This window comes from Antedon mediterranea, chromosome 3 (genome assembly GCF_964355755.1).
Source record: "Antedon mediterranea chromosome 3, ecAntMedi1.1, whole genome shotgun sequence".
Classification (NCBI taxonomy): domain Eukaryota; kingdom Metazoa; phylum Echinodermata; class Crinoidea; order Comatulida; family Antedonidae; genus Antedon; species Antedon mediterranea.
The window spans coordinates 27,512,597-27,534,275 of record NC_092672.1 but is presented as its reverse complement, the minus strand read 5'-3'; the positions used below and the strand labels follow the sequence as shown (position 1 = coordinate 27,534,275).

Here is a 21,679-nt window from a genome sequence, read left to right as displayed (position 1 = left end):
GATAATAGGCTATACAATATTCATTATCATTTAAACTATTTTTCTTTCAACAGCGGATCATATCTGGATAATTTTAGATGGCCCAGTAGATGCTATTTGGATTGAGAATCTTAACAGTGTACTAGATGATAATAGGACACTGACCCTAGCCAATGGTGATCGTATTCCAATGGCTCCTAATTGTAAGGTAGTCTTTGAAGTTCATAACATTGATAATGCATCACCAGCAACAGTGTCTAGGAATGGAATGGTGTACATGAGTTCATCTGTACTGGATTGGAGACCTATATCACAAGTAAGTTCTATTTAAAAGATGAAGATATATAATATTATCCTCCAGCTCAAACTGAACTGGAAACTTAGGCCCTCTACAGACCCATGGAAGCCAGCAGTGCAGCACATACCAGATCAGCACACCAGGAGACTATCCCCTACTTTTAGAATAGTGTACCAAGTTTTTTTAAATGCAATATACATACACGGGACCAACAGCTTTTCATCCCATCCGAAGGACAAGGCAATGAGAGTAAAACATTGCCTAAGGATGCAATATCTTATGGATTTGATTATTATATTTAAAATTTCATTGCACTTTTTATTTTCGTACAGTTATTTTTAGTCATTTGTTTGTAATTATTGAATATTGTTATATTAAGTATATCTTTAGGTGCGATCATGTAAACTTCCATGACCTACTTTATCTGTCAATCATGATTAAAATGGAAATAGAAATCTGATTGTGATCTATATTATGTCCTAATAAGGTTTTTTGTTGCATGAAGCAATCAAAGGAAAGTGTTGGACGTAATAATTATAGTAATACCATCTTTATTTTTGTAGAACAAAAACAAAACCTTTCACAGGCGCACAGGAGAAATACTAAACCATCTGGTGATTTACTAAAAATGAATGATTTTAGAAACAATAAAACTAAACCCTAATTATACAAATTAATAGAAACAAAAAATACAAATTTGTATTATTAGGGAAACAAACAAAATGAATTCAGTTGATTGTTATTAAATTATTTATAATATCATTTAAATGGCACTAAATAATTCCTTTCTGTACCCTGTCTTAAGAGCTGGTTAATGAAGCAGAATCCATCAGAAGCTGCAGTGTTACAAGAACTGTTTAATAAGATTTTTGAGGATTTGTTCAACTATGTTACACTATCACTTCACCCCAAGATGGTCATCTTGCAGTGCAACTATATTAAACAGGTACAGAAACTTTCTATTTTATATTAAGCTCTGTCTATACTAGTTTGACAAAAAGAGTGTGGTGCCCAAATATGGTTGTGATATGCTTAAATATGGTGATATGACATCCCCATGTCCATATGGGCACATCACTACTTTTGTTGTCACATAAAGTTTAATAGTCACTAGACAGAGAATTAGATTAACAGTTTCAAAATGTTGACAGTGTAAATTGGTGTATTATAAAAATATCAAAAGAGTTCTAAAAAAAGAATAGTATAATAAGCGATTTTATATAACATTGATTTCTTGTTTTTAATTTATTCATTAAAATAACGATATTAATATTATAGTCTCTCACAAAAAGAAATATTCAGATTTATAAAAGCATTAATTTTGAGGTAAATCGATACTTTTCAAAAATTAATAATAAGGATTTATTGAACTTCAAAATTGATTCTTCTTAGTTATATTTTTATAATTGAAATCCAACAAAAACTTTTCCACAAACAATATTCAAATTGTAAACCACAACAAATTGGGTGTCTACCTTGGACACTACAATATTTAAATGAGATGTTCCTATGATGACAATGTGATTGAGAAAGCTTTACACCTCTCATTTTAACGGATTAATTTTGAACTTAAAGGATATTTTTATAAAACTTCAATAAAAAAAAAAGTATTAAATAGTTTATCCATCCTGTAATTGTAAAAATAAAAATAAAAAAATAATTAGAAATGTCATGTTTGTATCATTTCTAGGCTATAGATCTGCTAGTTGGTTTGTTACCTGTGAAAGAAGAACATGATCACACTGCACTTCCTCCAGCCTATCTTGAAAAACTGTTTATCTTCTCATTGATGTGGAGCCTTGGAGCCCTGCTGGAACTGGATGACAGAGCCAAGATGCAGACATTTATGCTTGAACACGAAAGTCACCTATCTTACCCAAATTTACCTGAAGGAAGTGGACACACCATATTTGAATATGTTGTGGACAGCAACGGTAAGCTTAAATTATGTTGTTGATATTTATTTTACATACATGTTTTACAGTACATTATTATAAGTGTGTGTTTAGGGTATGCTTCTCTACTCCTTAATCTGTGTCCCTTAAGCTCTGTCTACACTTCTATCAAATTTTATGCGACGACAAAATGGGATGTGGCCATATGATGATGTCATTATCACTACCATATTTAGGAATATCACTACCATATGTGTGCACATCACACTTTTTTCAAACTAGTTTGATAGTGTAGACAGAGCTTAAAAGAACATACCTGTAACACAAGAATGTACTATGCAACACAAGTAATTTTACCAATCAATAGTGACTGTTGAGGATTTTTCACTTTAGATTGGTCACTTCGGATACGACAAACTAACTGTACTTTGTTTACATACTTACATTTCATCCAATTGGGAACCAAGCTTTACAGAGCTACAGTGTAGCTTACTGAACCTTATACTAGATGTTTAGCACATCATCAGAATTGTTTCTGGGATCCCTATATTGAGATGAGGGGATGCCCCCCCTCCCACTTTTCATAGGTAAATCTATAACTTTGCACTGTGGAAAACAAAGAACAGTACTACTATTTTAACATTATGAAGGATTGAATTGTTAAATTTTTGTAGGCAACTGGGAGCACTGGTCAAACAGAGTTCAAGAATACATCTATCCTGCTGATTCAGTTCCAGAGTACAGTTCAATTCTCGTACCAAATGTAGACAATGTCTGTTCAAACTTTTTGCTTGACACAATTTCAAAACAAGATAAGGTAAATGTTGTTATAAGCTGCATTATTTTTGTATTTATTCCTAATATCAAAATACTTAATAATGATTGAAATCAATTGTGGATCCTGTTTGAAAGAAAAATGCAGTTTGTTACAAAATCTTTAGCTGGACCTCTGGAATTTCTTTTGAGAAAGTCAGAATTAACTTTACTTTTAAATTTGGGATATCTCCTCTTCATAAATGCTACCAAGATCTATATGAAACCATGTTTTAAAATTGAAAACTATTTTCAAAGTTAATTGTATTATCTTGCATCATCACAAACTTATGTTGTTTAGGAGTCAAAATAATAATAGTTTTAAGCAGAAAAAAATGATAATAAAAAATAAATAATAAGAATGACAGATTTATATTTGGTCTCCTTCATGAAACAGTCTGGTGTCCAGGGAAGTGGTAGTGTCCAATAAAATGTTGACATCTAAATTGAGTCATTCATTTATAATGTCTATATTGCTCTGCTTATGTATTGTTCATGTTTCGGATCAAAGATTAAAACACAGATTATTAAATAAAGTTTTAGTGTTCTCATTCTTTATTTGATTAAGATTCCTTTCATGTAGCATTTGCTAATTATAATATCCATTTTTAAATAGGCTGTTTTGTTGATTGGTGAACAAGGAACTGCAAAAACTGTCATGATTAAAGGTTACATGAGCAAGTATGATCCGGATAGACACATGGCTAAAAGCTTCAACTTCTCTTCTGCAACTACACCACTCATGTTTCAGGTATATTGAAATAATAATGGTAATATAATGTGTGAGGGTTTGACTGTATTAAAGACTCTACTCGCTTGGTTAATTGAAATATCACAGTTGTTTATTCAGTAATACGATATAATACACAATACAATAGAAATTCAGAAATGATACAGGATAATACAAACTCAGGGACAAAGGATGAATGATGCTGTAAGTGAGGTGTGGCTGTAGATGTGCTTCTGAGGAAGTCTCGGTAAGGTGTGTGCTCAAAGAAGTGTCTGAGGTGTGTCTGGGCTTTTCTGAAACTTGAGGGTATATCGGCTTCTGTTCATTAGTATATGTCATTACATCATCTCTGAACTTAACTATTGGTCCTAAGTTGATGCAGGTACTTTTTTGGAGGGGATGATCTTTAGTATCTGGGGAAATTACAATGATGGATTGTCTGTCAAATCTGTGCTTAAATACTGTCAATATCTTAATAGTTTTACAATGGGAAAGTTCATAAGGTCAGATAAAATGTTTTCTTTTGAGAACTAATTGGGCCTAACAGGTCATGAAAGACATCTGGTCAATTTCTTCACTGGACGTTTCTGGGGCAAATTGGTGAACTCAATTGAATTGTGATACAAAGGTTGATTCTTTTAATTATAATTCTATATCATTACAATAATAATTAAATAAGCATGTTTGATTTATACTGGATAAATAGTAAATCATTGCTTTCCAACCTTTAAGATCATGAGGGAACTTTCATTGCCGTTTGTAAATTTAATATTGTATACAGGAGAGAAACTTAAATGGTATGTTTAATGCCATATGAAATATAAAGACTAAAAGACTAAGAAAATAGAAACCTAATGCATTTATGACCAACTTTGGTTGTAAGTCATACTAGACAATGTATATTCCGTGTAGAATTGTCATTGTCTTTTTCAGTATTGTGTAATTAACATTTTGATATTCCAGAGAACAATTGAGAGTTTTGTTGACAAACGAATGGGCAGCACATATGGTCCACCTGCAGGACGCAAGATGACAGTCTTTGTAGATGACATCAACATGCCCATCATCAACGAGTGGGGAGACCAAGTGACCAATGAGATTGTGAGACAAATGATGGAGATGGACGGGTTCTATAATCTGGAGAAGCCTGGAGATTTTACACACATTGCTGATATCCAGTTTATTGCAGCTATGATACAGCCAGGTGGTGGTAGAAATGATATTCCTGAGAGACTTAAACGTTGCTTTTCCATATTCAACTGCACTCTACCGTCAAATGCTTCCATTGATAAGATATTTGGTGAGTAGCAACACAACTATCAATATTGACATTGTGTTTATCTGATTCAAATGTAAAGCTCTATTTACACTATCAAACTGTGATAAATATGATTTGCCCAAATATGGTAGTAATATGATGTCATCGTGTCCATATATGGACACATCAAATTGGTTGGTTGGGGTCAGTCAGTCTTAAGTTCTTGTGCCCATAATAATTTTAAGGCATGAAGATCCCATTGAAAATATGTTTCTTTGAAACGTTTTTTGCCTAATCTTGCATGCTATCAGAGTTTTTAATTGTGCTACATTATGTTTTATTTGTTATTTTATTGTATTTTTTATGTGTAACTCTGATAGATAAAAACAGGGGCTGGCTACTGGGCACGATATATATATAAGTATTTTATTTTGCCTAGCTTCTTCCTACATTATTATTTACAATTATCGTAATAGTTTTATACGGAAGAAAAAAAGTAAAGAAAGCAAATCTAATCTACCCAGCATAATTTAAACCCTTTATCCAACCAAATGAGATATTCTAAAAACATTCATTGATATTTTTTAAATATTCTTTGTAGATACTGTAAAGTAAAAATAAAAAAGCAAGTAAAATTTGGAGAGTTTTTAAGAAAGTCCAGTAGAGAATTATTGTTAAAAACACAAAGTTTTTTTCTCTTCTTGTGGCATGTTCATTCCACCACAAAACAATGTTTAATATTGTTGAATTTTTCATCAGATAAATATTTGTATTAACTTTTCTTTGCAGGCATCATTGGTTGTGGTTACTTCTGTTCATCACGCTTTAATGATGAAGTTGTTGCGTTGGCCAATGATCTTGTTGCAACTACACGAGTTCTATGGCAAGCAACCAAGGTATTAACTGAATTCAACATTTTAAAATGAAACTCTTCTGTATATACAAAAATGAAAATTAATTTATCATTTTAGTTTATTATAATTTATTTTACTGTATTTAATTAAAGTATAAAGTGTATAATTTAGCACAATATCCCAAATTAAAAACAACCTCTGAACTAGCCACCTTCTTTCAAGTTCAGCTTTTCTAAATCAAACATCTCACCCTCATAAAGGGTCTTTATCATCTGGTCCGGCTCTGGCTCTGCATGTATAGCAATAGCAACTTCAATTACCCAGAGCCGCGTGGTGATTGATGACAATGAAAGATGTGATTTTATTTGCAGAGACGGAACCGGAGCTGGTGCGAAAGGCCCTTAAATCGATTGCAAAATAATATCTGCCAAATAATAAGCAATTTATTCATAATGTTAAACCTAAAGCATGACTATGGTAAAATAGTTTGTAACTAACACAAGAATGTAAGCATAATGTAAGTAATCAAAAGCGATGGATTATTCAAAATGTTGCTTGTCATTGGTCAACTTGCTTGTGCTACATCCTTGCATTGCATCTCTAGTGGGAACCAAGCTTAAAGTATGTTTGGTCAAACATTTTTTAACTTTTAGTTATACTAATACGGCCATACTGCGTTGAAACACCGGTTCTCGTCAGATCACCGAGGTTATCTGTACCATACTAATTGCATCCTTAGGCAAGATGCTTTACTCTCATTGCCTAATCTCGTAGGCGCTGCACTGCTGGCTGCCGTGGGTCCGTGGAGGGCCTAATCCGAATTTCCTCACTGAGGACAAATAATAATACAAAATACAAATACAAAATGAGAATTTAACATTTAAACACCCAACTGGGCTACTGTAGTTAGATTAAGTTATATTAAGAACTATTACTTTTAATATTTGAAAGGTAAAAATGCTTCCAACACCAGCTAAGTTCCATTACATATTCAACTTGCGTGACTTGTCACGTATATGGGAAGGAATGCTTCACATCGAAGGAGATGAGTGCCCCAATGGCAAGACCTTGCTAGCCTTGTGGCAGCATGAATGCTCAAGAGTCATTGCTGATCGATTCACTAACTTTGAAGATAAGGACTGGTTCATAGCAGCTGTTAAACGTGTGGTAAAGGATCAGTTAGGTGATGAGGTAGCAAGTCAGCTGTCAGAGGAACCATACTTGGTAGACTTCCTTAGAGATGCACCGGAACCTACTGGTGAAGAACCAGAAGATGCTGATCTTGATGCACCTAAGATATATGAACTGGTAAATGTCACTGTATCTCATGCTCTACACACCTCCTAATTTAAGCTTGATTTCAGCAGTGGCATAGCACTCCTCATGACCCTCCAATACTGGGTAGTTTTTGGGGCTACTCATGCTCTTGGGGCCCCTGGGTTTAGCCAGTGAGTGCTTATACCTGTTACGCCACTGGATTTCAGGCCTCATTACTATGATCCCAAAGACTTTGCTAAGTTGTAATGTCAGGTCACAGCTCACAGACATGCAGTTACAATTAGGAAAACTAAGACTGGTTGTCGTTCATTTTCCGTCCTTGATCAAATTGCCCTTACCATCTGTAAGTCACCCCCACTTGATCCTTTTAAAGGTCTTAGGGTCTACCAACAAAGTGAGATGAGTGAATGCATGTTGATGTCAGTGTCCATGACAGGGCTGATTGCCTATTTACATTTTTAAATTTTTCTTGCTTCTCTCTTTTGATGTGATGCGCTGTAGTATTGAAAAGTACAATACCACAACACACCCTTTCCATCCCATATGAAGTCAAGCTAACTGCTTTATATATTCTTTATTTACAGGTTCCAGATTTAGACTTCCTTTCAGAGAAGCTACAGTTATTTATGGCTCAGTATAATGACACAGTGAGAGGAGGTCACATGGATCTGGTGTTCTTTAAAGATGCAATGACACATCTTGTCAAGGTAAGTGCAGATTTTCACTACTATTTATTTTGATAAATGAAAGGCATGTTATGAGAGGTAAGATTGAGTCATGTGATTAGAAATGAACACACATGCTTTCAATAATATAATTACTTCATAAAACAAAAGGTCCACTCATCACCGTTATGTACCAAAAGTGGAATACGTAGGCCTAATAAAGTTCACTACATACTCAGTAATAAAAAACTAGTATATTTCGTGAAATTCCTACCTGTATAGACCCTACATATGACATTATTCCTAAATATGAGGACGATGATATGCGTGAGAGACGTTTATACAGCCTGCTAAAGGTGCCTGAACTATTCCATTTTCTTTTTGGGGAGTGTCCATATTTGGTAATATATCTATATCTCACCTCAACTATAAGCGCTCACTGACTAAACTCAGGGGCACAGAGCCTAAGAGGTCCCAGACAATGAGCAGTCCCAATGCAAATTCTAGCCGTTGGAGGGCCCCTTATGAGTGCTAAACCAGGGTTTTTTGCCCACTGAGTTACGCCACTGCTACCACACCACTGTGTGCTTGTGTATATCATGTCAGGATTCAAAATTTTTTTAGTAACATGTTACTGTCAGAATACATGATGGTTCTGGTACTTTATGGACATAACCAAATGCATTATTCTGAATAATTTATTGATTTTGAACCAGATATCTCGGATAATTCGTACACCACGTGGCAATGCTCTGCTTGTAGGCGTAGGTGGATCCGGTAAACAGAGTTTAACTAGATTATCATCATTTATTGCTGGATACAAGAACTTTCAAATAACACTCACAAGGTAAATATCTGCAATTTGTTATAATAATTAATAGTAAACATGTTAACATTACATTTTGAATGGTGTCACAAAGTGGCCAAGTTGTTTTATCGCACACAATGCGTAATAATAATACGAGTTCTCTACTAATTTATTCATTTGTATTCATCTTTAATAAGTTTGCAAACTTCAGAATGTATAACATTAATAATAGCAAAATAAAACAATAATGATAATAATACCCAAATTTCAATAACACAAAAAAAAACAACAACAGACACTACCGGACAGTCCACACCAGTTTTCTTCCTTGGCTAGGCCTAGCTTGCGTTTTTTGCGTTGGTACCAATGGTAAACGAAACACCACACATGTACATTCCAAGCAAATCTACCGGGCCATGAAAATCCACAACACAACGCGCAAATATTGTCACGGCTGCTTCTCGGCATTCACGTACACACACTGTGGTCTGCTGGGTCCACACCGGACTCGAATTCCCACCAACATACATTATTGCGAGGCGGCTTCTCGGCATTCGCGTACACACACAGTCACTGTGGTCTGCTGAGGTTTACACCAAACTCGCAATTCCCAACAACATATATTTTTACGAGGCGGCTTCTCAGCACTCACGTACCACAACTGTAATTGTAGCGGCAGGACTAACATTAACCAACCACATACATCAGTAATTACGTTTATATCAACTGGCGTCCACACAGGACAAAGACGCAAAATGAAATTTCAGTATTCAATTTTATACGAACAACTATTTTTATATCATGTGACCCATCGTCCAATCAAATGACAAAAATCTACTTAGACATGTTATAAATGTAAATGATGACTTTTTGTAATAATAAGATTTTAAAATATATTTTGACTTTCAACAGTTTTGGATAAAGGGTAAGTTGTAAATTGTTATGTATCAATCAGAATGACTGCATGTACTCTAGAATAGTATAGTTTGCTGTACACATGCTGATATCACAACCACCTTTTTTTTTTTTTTTTCATACTCTTTGCTACATTCTATGTTTGTATACATGTCTATGTTTAACAATCATCACAGTTTAAACAAATTATTCACTAACTAAAATAATTTATTTATAAACTAAATTCTTCTACCCTTAGTAAATTATCCCAAAAAAATATATGTATTAAATGCATATTATATTTTACTAGCATTAGTACCCATCATCTACAGTGTGAGCCCCGGTGATTTCAACCGCGCCGAGAAAACTCATCAATCACCAAACGTATGTAAAATAAATCTCTCCAAAAATGTATCCATCACTAAACCAGTCATAACAATAACATTGATTCTCAACGAAAGTACAAAATAGGTGGCGCTGTTGTATTTCAAAAGCAATAGAATAAAAAAAATCTGTTTAAAATGCCAAACAGATTTTTTTTTTTCATACACGAAAAAAAGGACTATTAACACATTGACTGCCAAGGCATTTTCCGTAATTTCTGTCCCAGTGCCAAGTCCCGTTTGAGATGATTATATTGAGTGTGAGGGCGCCATATTCAATGCATGAGGGAATAAACACAAACAAACATATGACATTTATTTTTAGATTATCGTTTACGTACATCATTCATAAACTGCCATGCGATAATTCCTGTTCCAATCACCACTGCCAGCGATTCTACATACAATACAAAAGTGCTACGATTTTGACGTAGTATTACGTCTTGGCAAGTAGCGACACGCAATTTTTGACGTATAAATACGCCGTGGCAGTGAACGTGTTAAAACGATCGTTTAATAGTGCGTACTATTGCGCACCATGTGACCCACAATCGTCCAATCAAATGACAGGAATTTATTTAGGTGTTAAACTGTTATATAAATATAGATACACACACGATTGTATTCATGCAGTTTGATTAGTTAATTAATATATGCATCACATGTCATTCCTTTGACCTTGACGACTTAATGGACCCAAGTTTCAGCTTTAAACATAAATCATTACTAAATACTATCTGCTACATTCGGTGTTTGTATCCATGTCTATATTTAACAATCATCACCGTTTGAAAAACTAATCAATTGCAAGTCTCTTGATACCATTAATTCATAAATATTTTAATTCTTCTACCATTTATCGTCGAAATAAAATAGAGTAGAAACACATTATTAGGGACTTTTCAATTTACACGTCCACTATGTCGACTTTTATACCCTGACATCATTTCATGTTTTGAGCATGTGCAAGTTATAACTATCACGTTGACTGGGTACTTTATCATAGGCAAGCGTGTACTGGCCCGTAGCCAGGGTTTTTTTTTTTTTTTTCGGGCGCCCCCCCCCCCCCCCCTTAACTGCGAACCCCCCCATCCCAGACATGCCCAATACTCTTAAAATCCTCCCATAGTATGTCCCACAGTACAAAAGGTTATTCGTAAATTGAAAAATTTGTAAAACTCGTTCGTATTCCTGTATGAGCGTACTAGCGATACATGTCTATAAATTTCTATGAGTTGCAAATGAATTGCCGATTTTCACCTGAAAAATAACTGGATGTAACATGATATTGACGCATGTATCGTACTCATACAGTGAAGTATAGTGTATCATCATCATTAGTAAATATTAATATTTTACACTATATATCTATGGTATCATGTACTGTAAAGGTTATATGCATTATCATGCATATAACCTCTTGATTCTGTCAAAATCTTTATTTATTTATTTATTTATTCTTTCCTTAGCACTATTTTGTCCGTTAATTCAAGTCAAGTTTTCAGAGTATATTCCTTATGGCCAGGAATCGATGTGGTTATATTTTCACGATGTGCAATCAAAAATTACGCGGTCTACGCGCGATTTTACGTTTGTAATCATATCTTCACAAGCATGAATCACAATTAAACAAAATTTGGTACTCATAAATTTCAGGTCATATTTCATCATATGGCAATACAATTACGTGCGTAGCGCATATAAAGCTTGCGTACGCGCGCTTAAAATGTTCAAAGTTGTCAAAATTTATTTTCGATGAAATTAGAGTACGTTTCAGGCAATTTTAAGCGTTAAGCGCACTCTTTTTGCCCGATTTCTGTTTTACAATCTTTAATAATATCATATTTGATTCACGTTTCAACTCGAAATTGCGTTATACGAGCACGTCAAAAGTGACTGGCTACGCACGTATAAGTTAACAAAATGGTGAAAATATGCTAAATTTTTAAATTAATATATATCGTTGGAATGCTCGGGAACAGCTATTTTTTATTTCATTTTCTTGAAGTGTACTGTATTTATCATATGTATGATTTATTATGAAATTAAGAGAACAAAAGTTGATTAAGTCATCATTAATGGCATATTAAATTTACAAAAATTAATTTCGACAATCAAACAAATTATAACATTTTCTTAGGCCGAAATAACAAACTTAACATTAACTTTCTTCCTTAAAATGGACCTGAAATGGAATTTCGTTTTTCAAGAAATTCACACATGTTATTTAAATGTATCAAATTAACACAAACCCACACAAATAAAAACAAAATGTATAGTATTTTGAGTAAAAACGAAATTTTAAGATACCATGGTAAATTAGTGAAAATTACTCACGCCATTGCAATATTCTATTTCAACGGCCGTCGGAAGCCTCTATATTCACGACGTCACATATACATACGATGATATCGAGAGCGTGTATGCCGCCCGATAGTCAGTGAATGATCGACAGCCTGGAACACTAATACTAATTTATTCAATATCTAATGGTGTTGAAATATAGGTCCCTAAAATATACTTCGTTTGTTCTAAAACCCAAATTTAGAAGGCCTACCTCCCAAACCTTTACTAGGCCTAGGCCCCCAATCCAGAGCGCGGAGTCGATCCACCACCCACATCATGCGGCGAGGCTCCGTTTCATGTGTATCCAAGGACCAAAGCGATATCAACAACTTCCTGCGCTCATTGTCAAGCCAAAGTAAAATATGAATAAAATTTGTTTTCAAACTGCCTGATTCGTGACAAATAAATTATCATCTCATATTACTAATTTAATTCTGCTAAACTAAAAACTAAAGAAACTAACAAATTTTAGCAGTATAAATTACGAACGATATACAAAATACACGAACGGAAAATATGGATACGCATCATTGCGCACGGAGCTGTATCCCGGACAACGTTGCCAGGCCAACTTCGGTATTGCCAGAAAAAAACCGTTGATTTTAAGATTTTAAATCGTCATTTTCTCGATGAATAACCGTTTATACGGTAATAATTTTATCTAAAAAAATTCTAAATACGTTTCTGCAAATGCACAAGCATTTTTTAGAAAATACTCCATAGATTTCAAGAGTTATAGCCAAAAAACTGCAAATTTTCCATTGGAGGGATAGGAATATATTCGCAAAGTGACGTCACCCGCGAATTTTTTTGATTTTCAAATGGGGCTTTCCCCAAAAGGGCCAATTTATATTTTGTAACAATATACATTCTAGCAACACCTAATAGCCCCCAAAACATCATTCTAAAATGAAAAAAATCGAAAATCCATTCAGGTCCATTTTAAGAAGTTCATATATTAAAGTTAAAAGTATATAGTTTGACAGTGCATCATTTTTAAAAATCTTTAAAGATGTCATCATAGTAAAACATTATAATTCATTGCGGTATGTAATAATCTATCTGCACCAAAGTGGTTACTGCATAGTAAATACATGGAGGAATCTTTCCATAATTTTTAGTCCGTTGTGTATGGCTCGGTGGTCTTTTCTCGTGTCTATAGCATTCAAGGTACCGAGTTCGAGTCTCACATTGGGAAACGAAGCGAAATAAGATTTTTTTTTATTATCCGTATTGTTTGTTCAATTGTATTCTTAGTGTATAGATTATACAGATGATTTATAATGAAATTTAGATAAAAACACAAATGTGGTTCACGACATTATATACGCAGAAGGATCTTTGATCGGATTATGATACCGGCTATTGTATTTGCGTTAGCAAGATCCTATCATATATTATAAATAACTAAAGATTCTGAGAAAATCAATCAATCAAAATATCTTAAATCAATCAATTATCTTTATTTAAATCAATGCATATAACCTATAATTCGTCATAGTGACGAATTAAATCTAGTTTACATTACATCCGATTATTTTTTTCTAGGCACCAGCCGATACGTACTCAACTGTATAAGGCAAACAATAGGTATTGCCATAAAAACACGCCTCTAAAGAGCTAGATACATGCAGAAATAGTTAATATATAAAACTGTAAAACAAAAGACATGCAAAACATAAACCATAAGTTTGAATAAGTAGGGTAACAATTAGGTATATTCACACTGTACTCATAGAGCAACTGCATAGCTTTTATATTTAGGAAAGATTTCTGAATAAGAACCAAAATCTATATAAACAATTAGCCAATAACCTTTCAATAATCGTAATTAGCAAAGGTATATCGTATCTTTCCAATATTGGAATCGCAGTTAAACTTGACTTCATTTCATTTAAATTTGCATATGCTCTATAAATGTCTCCATCTTTTAGTGATATTTTTGCATTGACATAAAATATGAAAACAATTGGATTAAATACAAATATTTTATCATTAACAACAAGACCTAGGTCTAGGTCATTGTCAATGTTATGCCAATTAGCTAATTCATTTTGCGAAGCACACAGTACATAAACTTTTCTTAGTTTTGTCATTACATCTTTGTCTCTTTTAACTTTTCTAAGTACTGGTTCAAAATTGGCAAGCTTCTCTTTCAGTTTTTCCTCTTCATTCATTAAATAGTAATATTTAATGACATTAATTTGAATACCAATGCACTGATCACTCCATCCATCAGGGTACACAAAATCTGAACCTTTCTCATAATATTCCAATGGCTTATTGAGGTAGTCACCCAAATCATTTCTCCCAGTAGGCCTACTTTGTAAACATTTCAATAATGCTGTATAAGCATCTCCTAAACAGCAATACAAATGATGCTTAAAAAATTTTGTGTAGCCATTTGGTACTAAGTTGTCATCATTCTCAAAGACTGATTCAATTATGTTGTCAAATTTAAGCTTAAGAACTACAAATGGATCAACCCCATTATGCTCTATGATTCTATTAAATTCTGAAAAAACTAATGTATTTAAAAATAATAGTCGTGCGCAACTGACAAAACCATCCATAAGTTGTGTTAAAACATTATTCATCTGTTCAATCCTATTAACGCTAGCTAGTAGGAAAGATTCCACTTTTGCATAGTCTTTTGGACTATTTGGTTCTTCAGAGATGTTCAATATGAAACTAAAAGAGTTTTTGATAATGTCACCAGTTGCAGCTGCAATACTTGACATCACATTGCACCACAGGTTCTGTTTAACTGCTGTCAATGAAACTATCATTTCTTCACAACATTCCCTTGATAAATTTCCAATTAAATTTTGTTGGCGAATAAAATAATGAGGAAGGTAACTTTCTTCATAGCATTTTATCAGCCAATCAAGTGTCTTCCTAATCAAGTCCATAGTGCTATGACCTTCAGGAGGAAAAGTCTCACACATCCAGAAGCAAGCTGTCTTAATAAAATAAGAACAGAATAGTGTTGGTGAATCAGATTTGACTTCACTAAATAAATTAATGTACTTTGAAGATTTTATTGCCTTAAGGGCACACATGCATCTAACATATGGTTCACTAAGTTCATAACAGAGTTCTTTTTCAGCAAGGGAAAATGATAACCTCCATTCAATTTCTTTTGATGCACTTCTTGGGTGTCCAACACCAACTACCAGACAATCAAGCTTAGCCATCTTTCTTTGAATTGCTTGTGTTGGCCAGTTATTTCGTTTTTCTCTATTGAAAAAATCTTCTGAATGCAATGGCCATGACTGGCAGGTGAAACAATATAGTTGATCCATCACTAATACTAAGTCCCTGCTGGTAAGTTCTATTGAAGGACCATGATTTCTATACGTTCCTTGAGATGGTGTATAAACTTTATGAAATTCATTATTTATAAAAACATCAGGCATAATGTAACCATTCTTATCAACAATGTCTTTTAAAGACTCATCCAAAGGCCAGTTGCTGTGTACTTTAAGTGTGAAATAAACTGGTTGCTTTGCATTCTGCTCAGCTATTACATATCCACCTGTAGGATGCATCTTTTCTGGTTCAAATGGCCACAATACAACTGGATAAATTGGTTGACTAAACATTAAATCTTGATCTCCACATAATGCTTTCGGCATTGATTCATAAAAACTCCCTTGCAAATATTCTCTGTAGGATATTAAGGGTAATTCTGTAAAAGCAATATCTCTTACTTTCTGTTCAACTCTAAGTTGAGCAATGTGAAGATCCCTATCTGACAGGGCCATTTTAAGAAACGAATCTGCAATTGAATCCATGTCTTCACGTAATATTCTGCTCATATTTCTACTGGCCCGCAGGTGCAATTCGTAATGGTACACAAACTTACAGTTATTTCAAGTAATTTATTGTAATTTAACAAGGATAGAATTTAGAGATATTTCCAACAGCAATACTCAAAAGCAGTCAAAATAGAGTGAACTTAAAAAAAAAGTTCACACTGTCTATTGTACTGTACCTTAGAAGGGTTTGATGATCATGTAAATAGTGATTGCTTTTTGTTGTACAAAGGTCTTTTTCTAATCTGTTCTAGTTTGCTTAAATTCTGTCTGTTAATGTTTACTCTGATTTGAAAATGATTGAATAAAGTAAGTGAAGGTTCAATGTGTGAAGTGGGTAAAGGGATGAAGAGTTGGGAGTTGTTGAAATTAGTTATGTGAACAATGGGGATTTTGATCTTCTATTGTTTATCAAAATAGCAACAACTAGCTACTATAAGTATAGTGGAAAACCTGATGGTATTATTACTGTACAAAAAAAAAACACAACCAATAATTTGGTCTATCTTCCAGGGATTTGCTAGCTGCTAATATTGTATAATAACACCATTCTGGCTATATCAGTGTTGGAAATGCATATAATATACAATTTATATTATGTTTTATTTACAATGTCATGCATAATTGCCGCATCTAAATCAGTTATATAGTTTAAATTCATTCTTTTTTCCTTCTTAATGTTGCTGTCTTTAAAACTGCAATATGTTATCCATATCACATTATATTATATCTTTTTTAATTAAAATTAATTACAATTTATTTTATGCCTATTACCGTACATTACATTAACAATATTATTTCCTAATCACATTATATATCTTTTTTAGTAAATTATTATATAATTTATTTGATGTTTATTACCATGCATTGCCCTGTCTAAATCAATTTTTTATGGTTTATATTTTTTCCTTCATCTTTATTTTTGCTTTCTGTTCTTATAAATTGCAATTATACAGGTATTATCCTAATCACATTACATGTCTTTTATTAAAATTAAATTCTATAAAAATTAAGGTCTTACAATGTTACGAACTTGATGGATGATCTCAAGTACATGTATCGTGTTGCTGGTTGTGAGGGCCAAGGTATCACATTCATCTTCACTGATAATGAAGTCAAGGATGAAGCCTTCTTAGAATATATCAACAATGTCCTCAGCTCTGGAGAGGTAAGCTAATTCATTAGCTCTTTATACCTACTGAAAATCTTTATATTTTGTTTTAAATGTTACAATATATTGCAAGTTTAAAACCCTGTAAATTCTTGGAAGAGTAACAAGAAAGACTACTAACCTTCATGATTTAAAATATGAACTTCAAAATAGCACTGACCCAGTCCAAATATTACGTGTACTATGTTGAAAAAAATAATAGCATTTTTTTGAATTGGATGATTTTCAGAATGTAAAGATTTTTTTTTAATGCAAAAATATTATTGTTTTTTAATAATAATGCTGTATTTTATTTATTTTTTTCTCTCTAGGTCTCTAATTTATTTGCTCGTGAAGAGTTGGATGAGATAACGCAAGAGTTGATTCCCGTCATGAAGAAGGAATTTCCCAGACATCCACCAACTCAAGATAACTTGTATGATTACTTCATCTCAAGAGCTAGAAACAACCTACATGTGGTATTGTGCTTTTCACCAGTAAGTTAAATACATTATCAGCAAAAAGCAGTATGATGTGTTCATTTTCATATTTTCTTGCTGTATGAACATTATAAGATAGAAACTCAAAAATAAATCATATGTATGTGACCAAGAGAAAGGCCAGTGAAGATTAACTGTACATGCTGCCTTGGTTAATATAGGGTCAAGCTATTTAACAGTAGTTAGGTCTATTAGTATACAAACCCTGGTTCCAACAGTAGACTTTAATTAGAGATAGTTCCTTTCCTTCTTTTATTTCAATGAACAATGGCCTCCAGCACACATAAAGAATATCTATAATGGTGTCAGACATTTAGGTTTTTCTTATTTTTACTAGATTGAGTTTCATCTTTCACTGTATGAAATTATTTGTTCATCCTTCTCATAAACATTAACAAATTATTATTTGTATATTAATTTGAGACCTGTACTTCAATACGTACTACAATACATTTCTTAGTTTTAAGCATCAATGCGTACATTTTATTAAAGGTTGGAGAAAAGTTCCGTAATCGTTCCCTGAAATTTCCTGGACTTATATCTGGCTGTACGATGGATTGGTTCACTCGCTGGCCTAAAGATGCTCTGGTCGCTGTGGCACAACACTTCTTGTCAAGTTTTGATATTGTATGTACACCAGAGACTAAGCAGTCTGTTGTCAACACTATGGGAGTGTTTCATGATGGAGTTGCTGAGATTTGCATTGAGTACTTCCAGAGGTATGATCTTTTACTCTTTTTACACAATGAAAAATGTGATTTTTCCATATGGACACAACGACATCATATCACTACCTTATTTGGGCATATCACTACTGTATTTGGGCACATCACACTTTTGGATAGTGTAGACAGAGCTCACTGCAAAATGGGTTTGTATTATGACTTTTTGAATATTTTATAAAACATAATTATCATGATGAGTTTTTGTATAGGCAATGATCAGAGTGGGATTTGTGATAACACTCATTTTTACACAATGGCTTAGATTAGATTTTAGCAACGTGTACAAAAATGTAAATTTCTTTATTTTTTTTAAGGTATCGACGGCAGACACATGTCACACCAAAGTCATACCTGTCCTTTCTGGAAGGATACAAAACAATCTACAAGGAGAAACACGCATTAATCAATGAATTGGCTGAGCGTATGAACACAGGCTTAAACAAACTGATTGAGGCAACAGAGTCTGTAGCTGAGCTTGCATTAGAACTTGTGGACAAGGAGAAAGAACTCGCTGTGGCATCTGTGAAAGCTGAACAGGTTAGTCTATTTAATAACTATAGAAATGGGAGGAGTGATTGTTCAAACATGTAGTGGTCTTCTTTCCCCATAAATATAATACCTGGCCTCTTAATAGTAGTCAAAAGCCTATAATGTGTCTCTGTCTCAATGTCATATGGACATTTTTTTTTAATGATAATTGTTAAATTTAGAATAATTCTAGAATACAAAATATAGTTTCAAAATAGATATAGGCCTACAATGGGAGAAGTTAGCCACAACAGAATTTAAACAATGTTTGAAACCATTCAGTTCCAATGAAGAATAATCAATTCAATGCACCCCAACCAAATTGTAAGCAATAGAATAGAGAATATAGACATAATGTTCATTAATCATTAACAAATTATTGATATGATGTAGGCCTATACAAACATTCTGATATCAACACCAAGGCGAACAAAACAACACACTTCAATTATTGATATGATGTAGGCCTATACAAACATTCTGATATCAACACCAGGGCACCAAAACAACACACTTCAATTACTGATATGATGTAGGCCTATACAAACATTCTGATATCAACACTAAGGCGAACAAAACAACACACTTCAATTCTTGATATGATGTAGTCGCCCTATACAAACTTTCTGATACCAGGGCAAAAAAAAAAAGTTTTTCATAATGTTATAGATAAGAATTACAATTGTTAACTGGTTAATTGAAATAAAATTGTATTTTCTAATGTAAAATTTATTTTTTTTTTAATTATACATTTTTCCTTATAAAAAACAATGCCTGCAATTTACATAAATCAGCTTTATTTTTTAAAAAGGGGGCTTTATTTAATGATGCTCATTTTGAAATAGAAAATTTTAAACCCAGAACTACATACAATGTTCTCTTCTCCCCATTCAATGATGTGTGTGGGTATATGAAAAAAGTAATATTTTGTAACCAGCCCATAAACATTAACCAAGCCCCATCCTAAGAACAATATTAAAAATGATAAGCCCAACTGTTACTATGTGCCTATCTGGTCCCAATACTTTGTTTGGCATGGTACTCCTAGATTTGTATATTATTCAATTCACCAAAAATGTACACACATTTTAATAAATCATAATTATCTACAATATAATTTTCTTGCACTTGATTTGGTAGGTATTGGCAGAGGTAACAGTGTCGGCACAGGCAGCAGAGAAAGTAAAGAATGCAGTGCAGAAAGTAAAAGATAAAGCACAGCATATTGTAGATGAGATCGAAGCAGATAAGACAATAGCAGAGACTAAGTTAGAAGCAGCCAGACCAGCTCTTGAAGAGGCTGAAAATGCTCTCAACACACTCAAACCATCTCATATATCTACCGTACGTAAACTGGGTAAACCACCTCATCTCATTATGCGTATTATGGACTGTGTGATGCTGCTATTCCAGAAGAGGCTTGATATTAATAGCTTGGATCCTGATAGGCCTTGTCCTAAACCGTCATGGAGTGAATCTTTAAAGGTATAATTTATTTTTATCATTAAAATGTTTTATTTGATTTGGTTACAATGGAATAGAAAATAGAAAAGTGCATTTGAAATTCTCATTTTATAGATAGCTATTTTGTTAAACCGTCACACTTTATACTAGCTAACATGTTCATTGTCTTTTACTATGGAAGGTCTACTTTATAGTTCCCACCACTACTAGAATGTTTTTTCAGACTAGCAAATGCTAATATAATATACTAAATAATAATAACCAGGGGGATAGCAAAAAAACATTTAATTGAATACCTTTTCTTCTCATAGCTGATGAGTGGTTCTGGATTCTTGGCATCTTTACAAACCTTTCCAAAAGACACCATCAATGAGGAAACAGTAGAGTTACTCAGACCATACCTTGACATGGAAGACTACAGCTTAGAGTCTGCTAAGAAAGTGTGTGGCGATGTAGCTGGTCTCTGCTCCTGGACACAGGCTATGGCATTTTTTTTCACAATCAATAAAGAAGTTCTTCCACTTAAGGTGAACTAAAACACAAATAAGAATTTCATTCATTCAATTAAATTTTTATTTTGATTTGTTGATATAAAGCTTGCGGTGCACCTTGTGTGCTCCATGGTTCCAAACTTTGTTCTATTGTTTAACTCTCCCAAAACCAGACATCTTTGGACTGGCAAAATATGTCTGGTTTTCTGGAAAGTCTGGTATTCAGAATGTGTTTTTATTTGTAAAAATTAATTTGTGATCTTTTGGACCTTAAGAAAAATCTGGTTAAAAATAGTGCATAAGATTTGTTCTTTTTTTATGTTTGACTACAGGATAAAAAAATTATCAGGTATAGATTGCACCTGTTTTACATATGGTCCTGTTTTTTAGAGATTAAAAAACATTCATAAAAAAAACATTAAAAAACTTACAATAAAACTATAAAAGATTGGTAAATCATGTTCCATTTGTGTCTGTATAATCTTTTAAGTATTAGGTAATTATAAACAGTGTTGTGTTTTTTTGTAGGCAAGTCTTGCTATCCAAGAAGGCAGACTGAACATTGCAACCAAGGAATTGAATGAAGCTCAGGCTACCTTAGATGAAAAGCAAAAGGAATTGGATTTTGTACAAGCAAAGTTTGATGCTGCCATGAAATTAAAACAGGTTTGTTGCAATTTGGTTTTGTTTGTTTATTTTATGTTTGTTTTTTGTTTATGTTGGTGAGCAACTTTTTCGAGATCTGCACTCTTTGGTCTACTTTTCGTTCACATCGATATTCAAAATACTTGTTTCTGTACAA

At 33.3% G+C, this 21,679-nt stretch overlaps 1 protein-coding gene across 1 annotated transcript in view; it reads left to right on the top strand.

The window, feature by feature from the left end:
* Nucleotides 1-37: 37 nt before the first annotated feature.
* LOC140045129 (dynein axonemal heavy chain 8-like) overlaps nt 38-21,679 on the top strand; it is a 36,219-nt gene continuing 14,577 nt past the window's right edge. Inside the window, exons 1-17 of the mRNA XM_072089889.1 lie at nt 38-295; nt 1,083-1,223; nt 1,968-2,211; nt 2,847-2,989; nt 3,602-3,736; nt 4,679-5,015; nt 5,763-5,869; nt 6,779-7,135; nt 7,690-7,812; nt 8,487-8,617; nt 17,034-17,187; nt 17,502-17,666; nt 18,162-18,388; nt 18,709-18,931; nt 20,063-20,407; nt 20,698-20,913; nt 21,406-21,543. Of these exons, the coding sequence (XP_071945990.1) occupies nt 170-295; nt 1,083-1,223; nt 1,968-2,211; nt 2,847-2,989; nt 3,602-3,736; nt 4,679-5,015; nt 5,763-5,869; nt 6,779-7,135; nt 7,690-7,812; nt 8,487-8,617; nt 17,034-17,187; nt 17,502-17,666; nt 18,162-18,388; nt 18,709-18,931; nt 20,063-20,407; nt 20,698-20,913; nt 21,406-21,543 (3,312 nt within the window). The 5' untranslated portion in view covers nt 38-169. The remainder of the gene's footprint in view (nt 296-1,082; nt 1,224-1,967; nt 2,212-2,846; nt 2,990-3,601; nt 3,737-4,678; nt 5,016-5,762; nt 5,870-6,778; nt 7,136-7,689; nt 7,813-8,486; nt 8,618-17,033; nt 17,188-17,501; nt 17,667-18,161; nt 18,389-18,708; nt 18,932-20,062; nt 20,408-20,697; nt 20,914-21,405; nt 21,544-21,679) is intronic.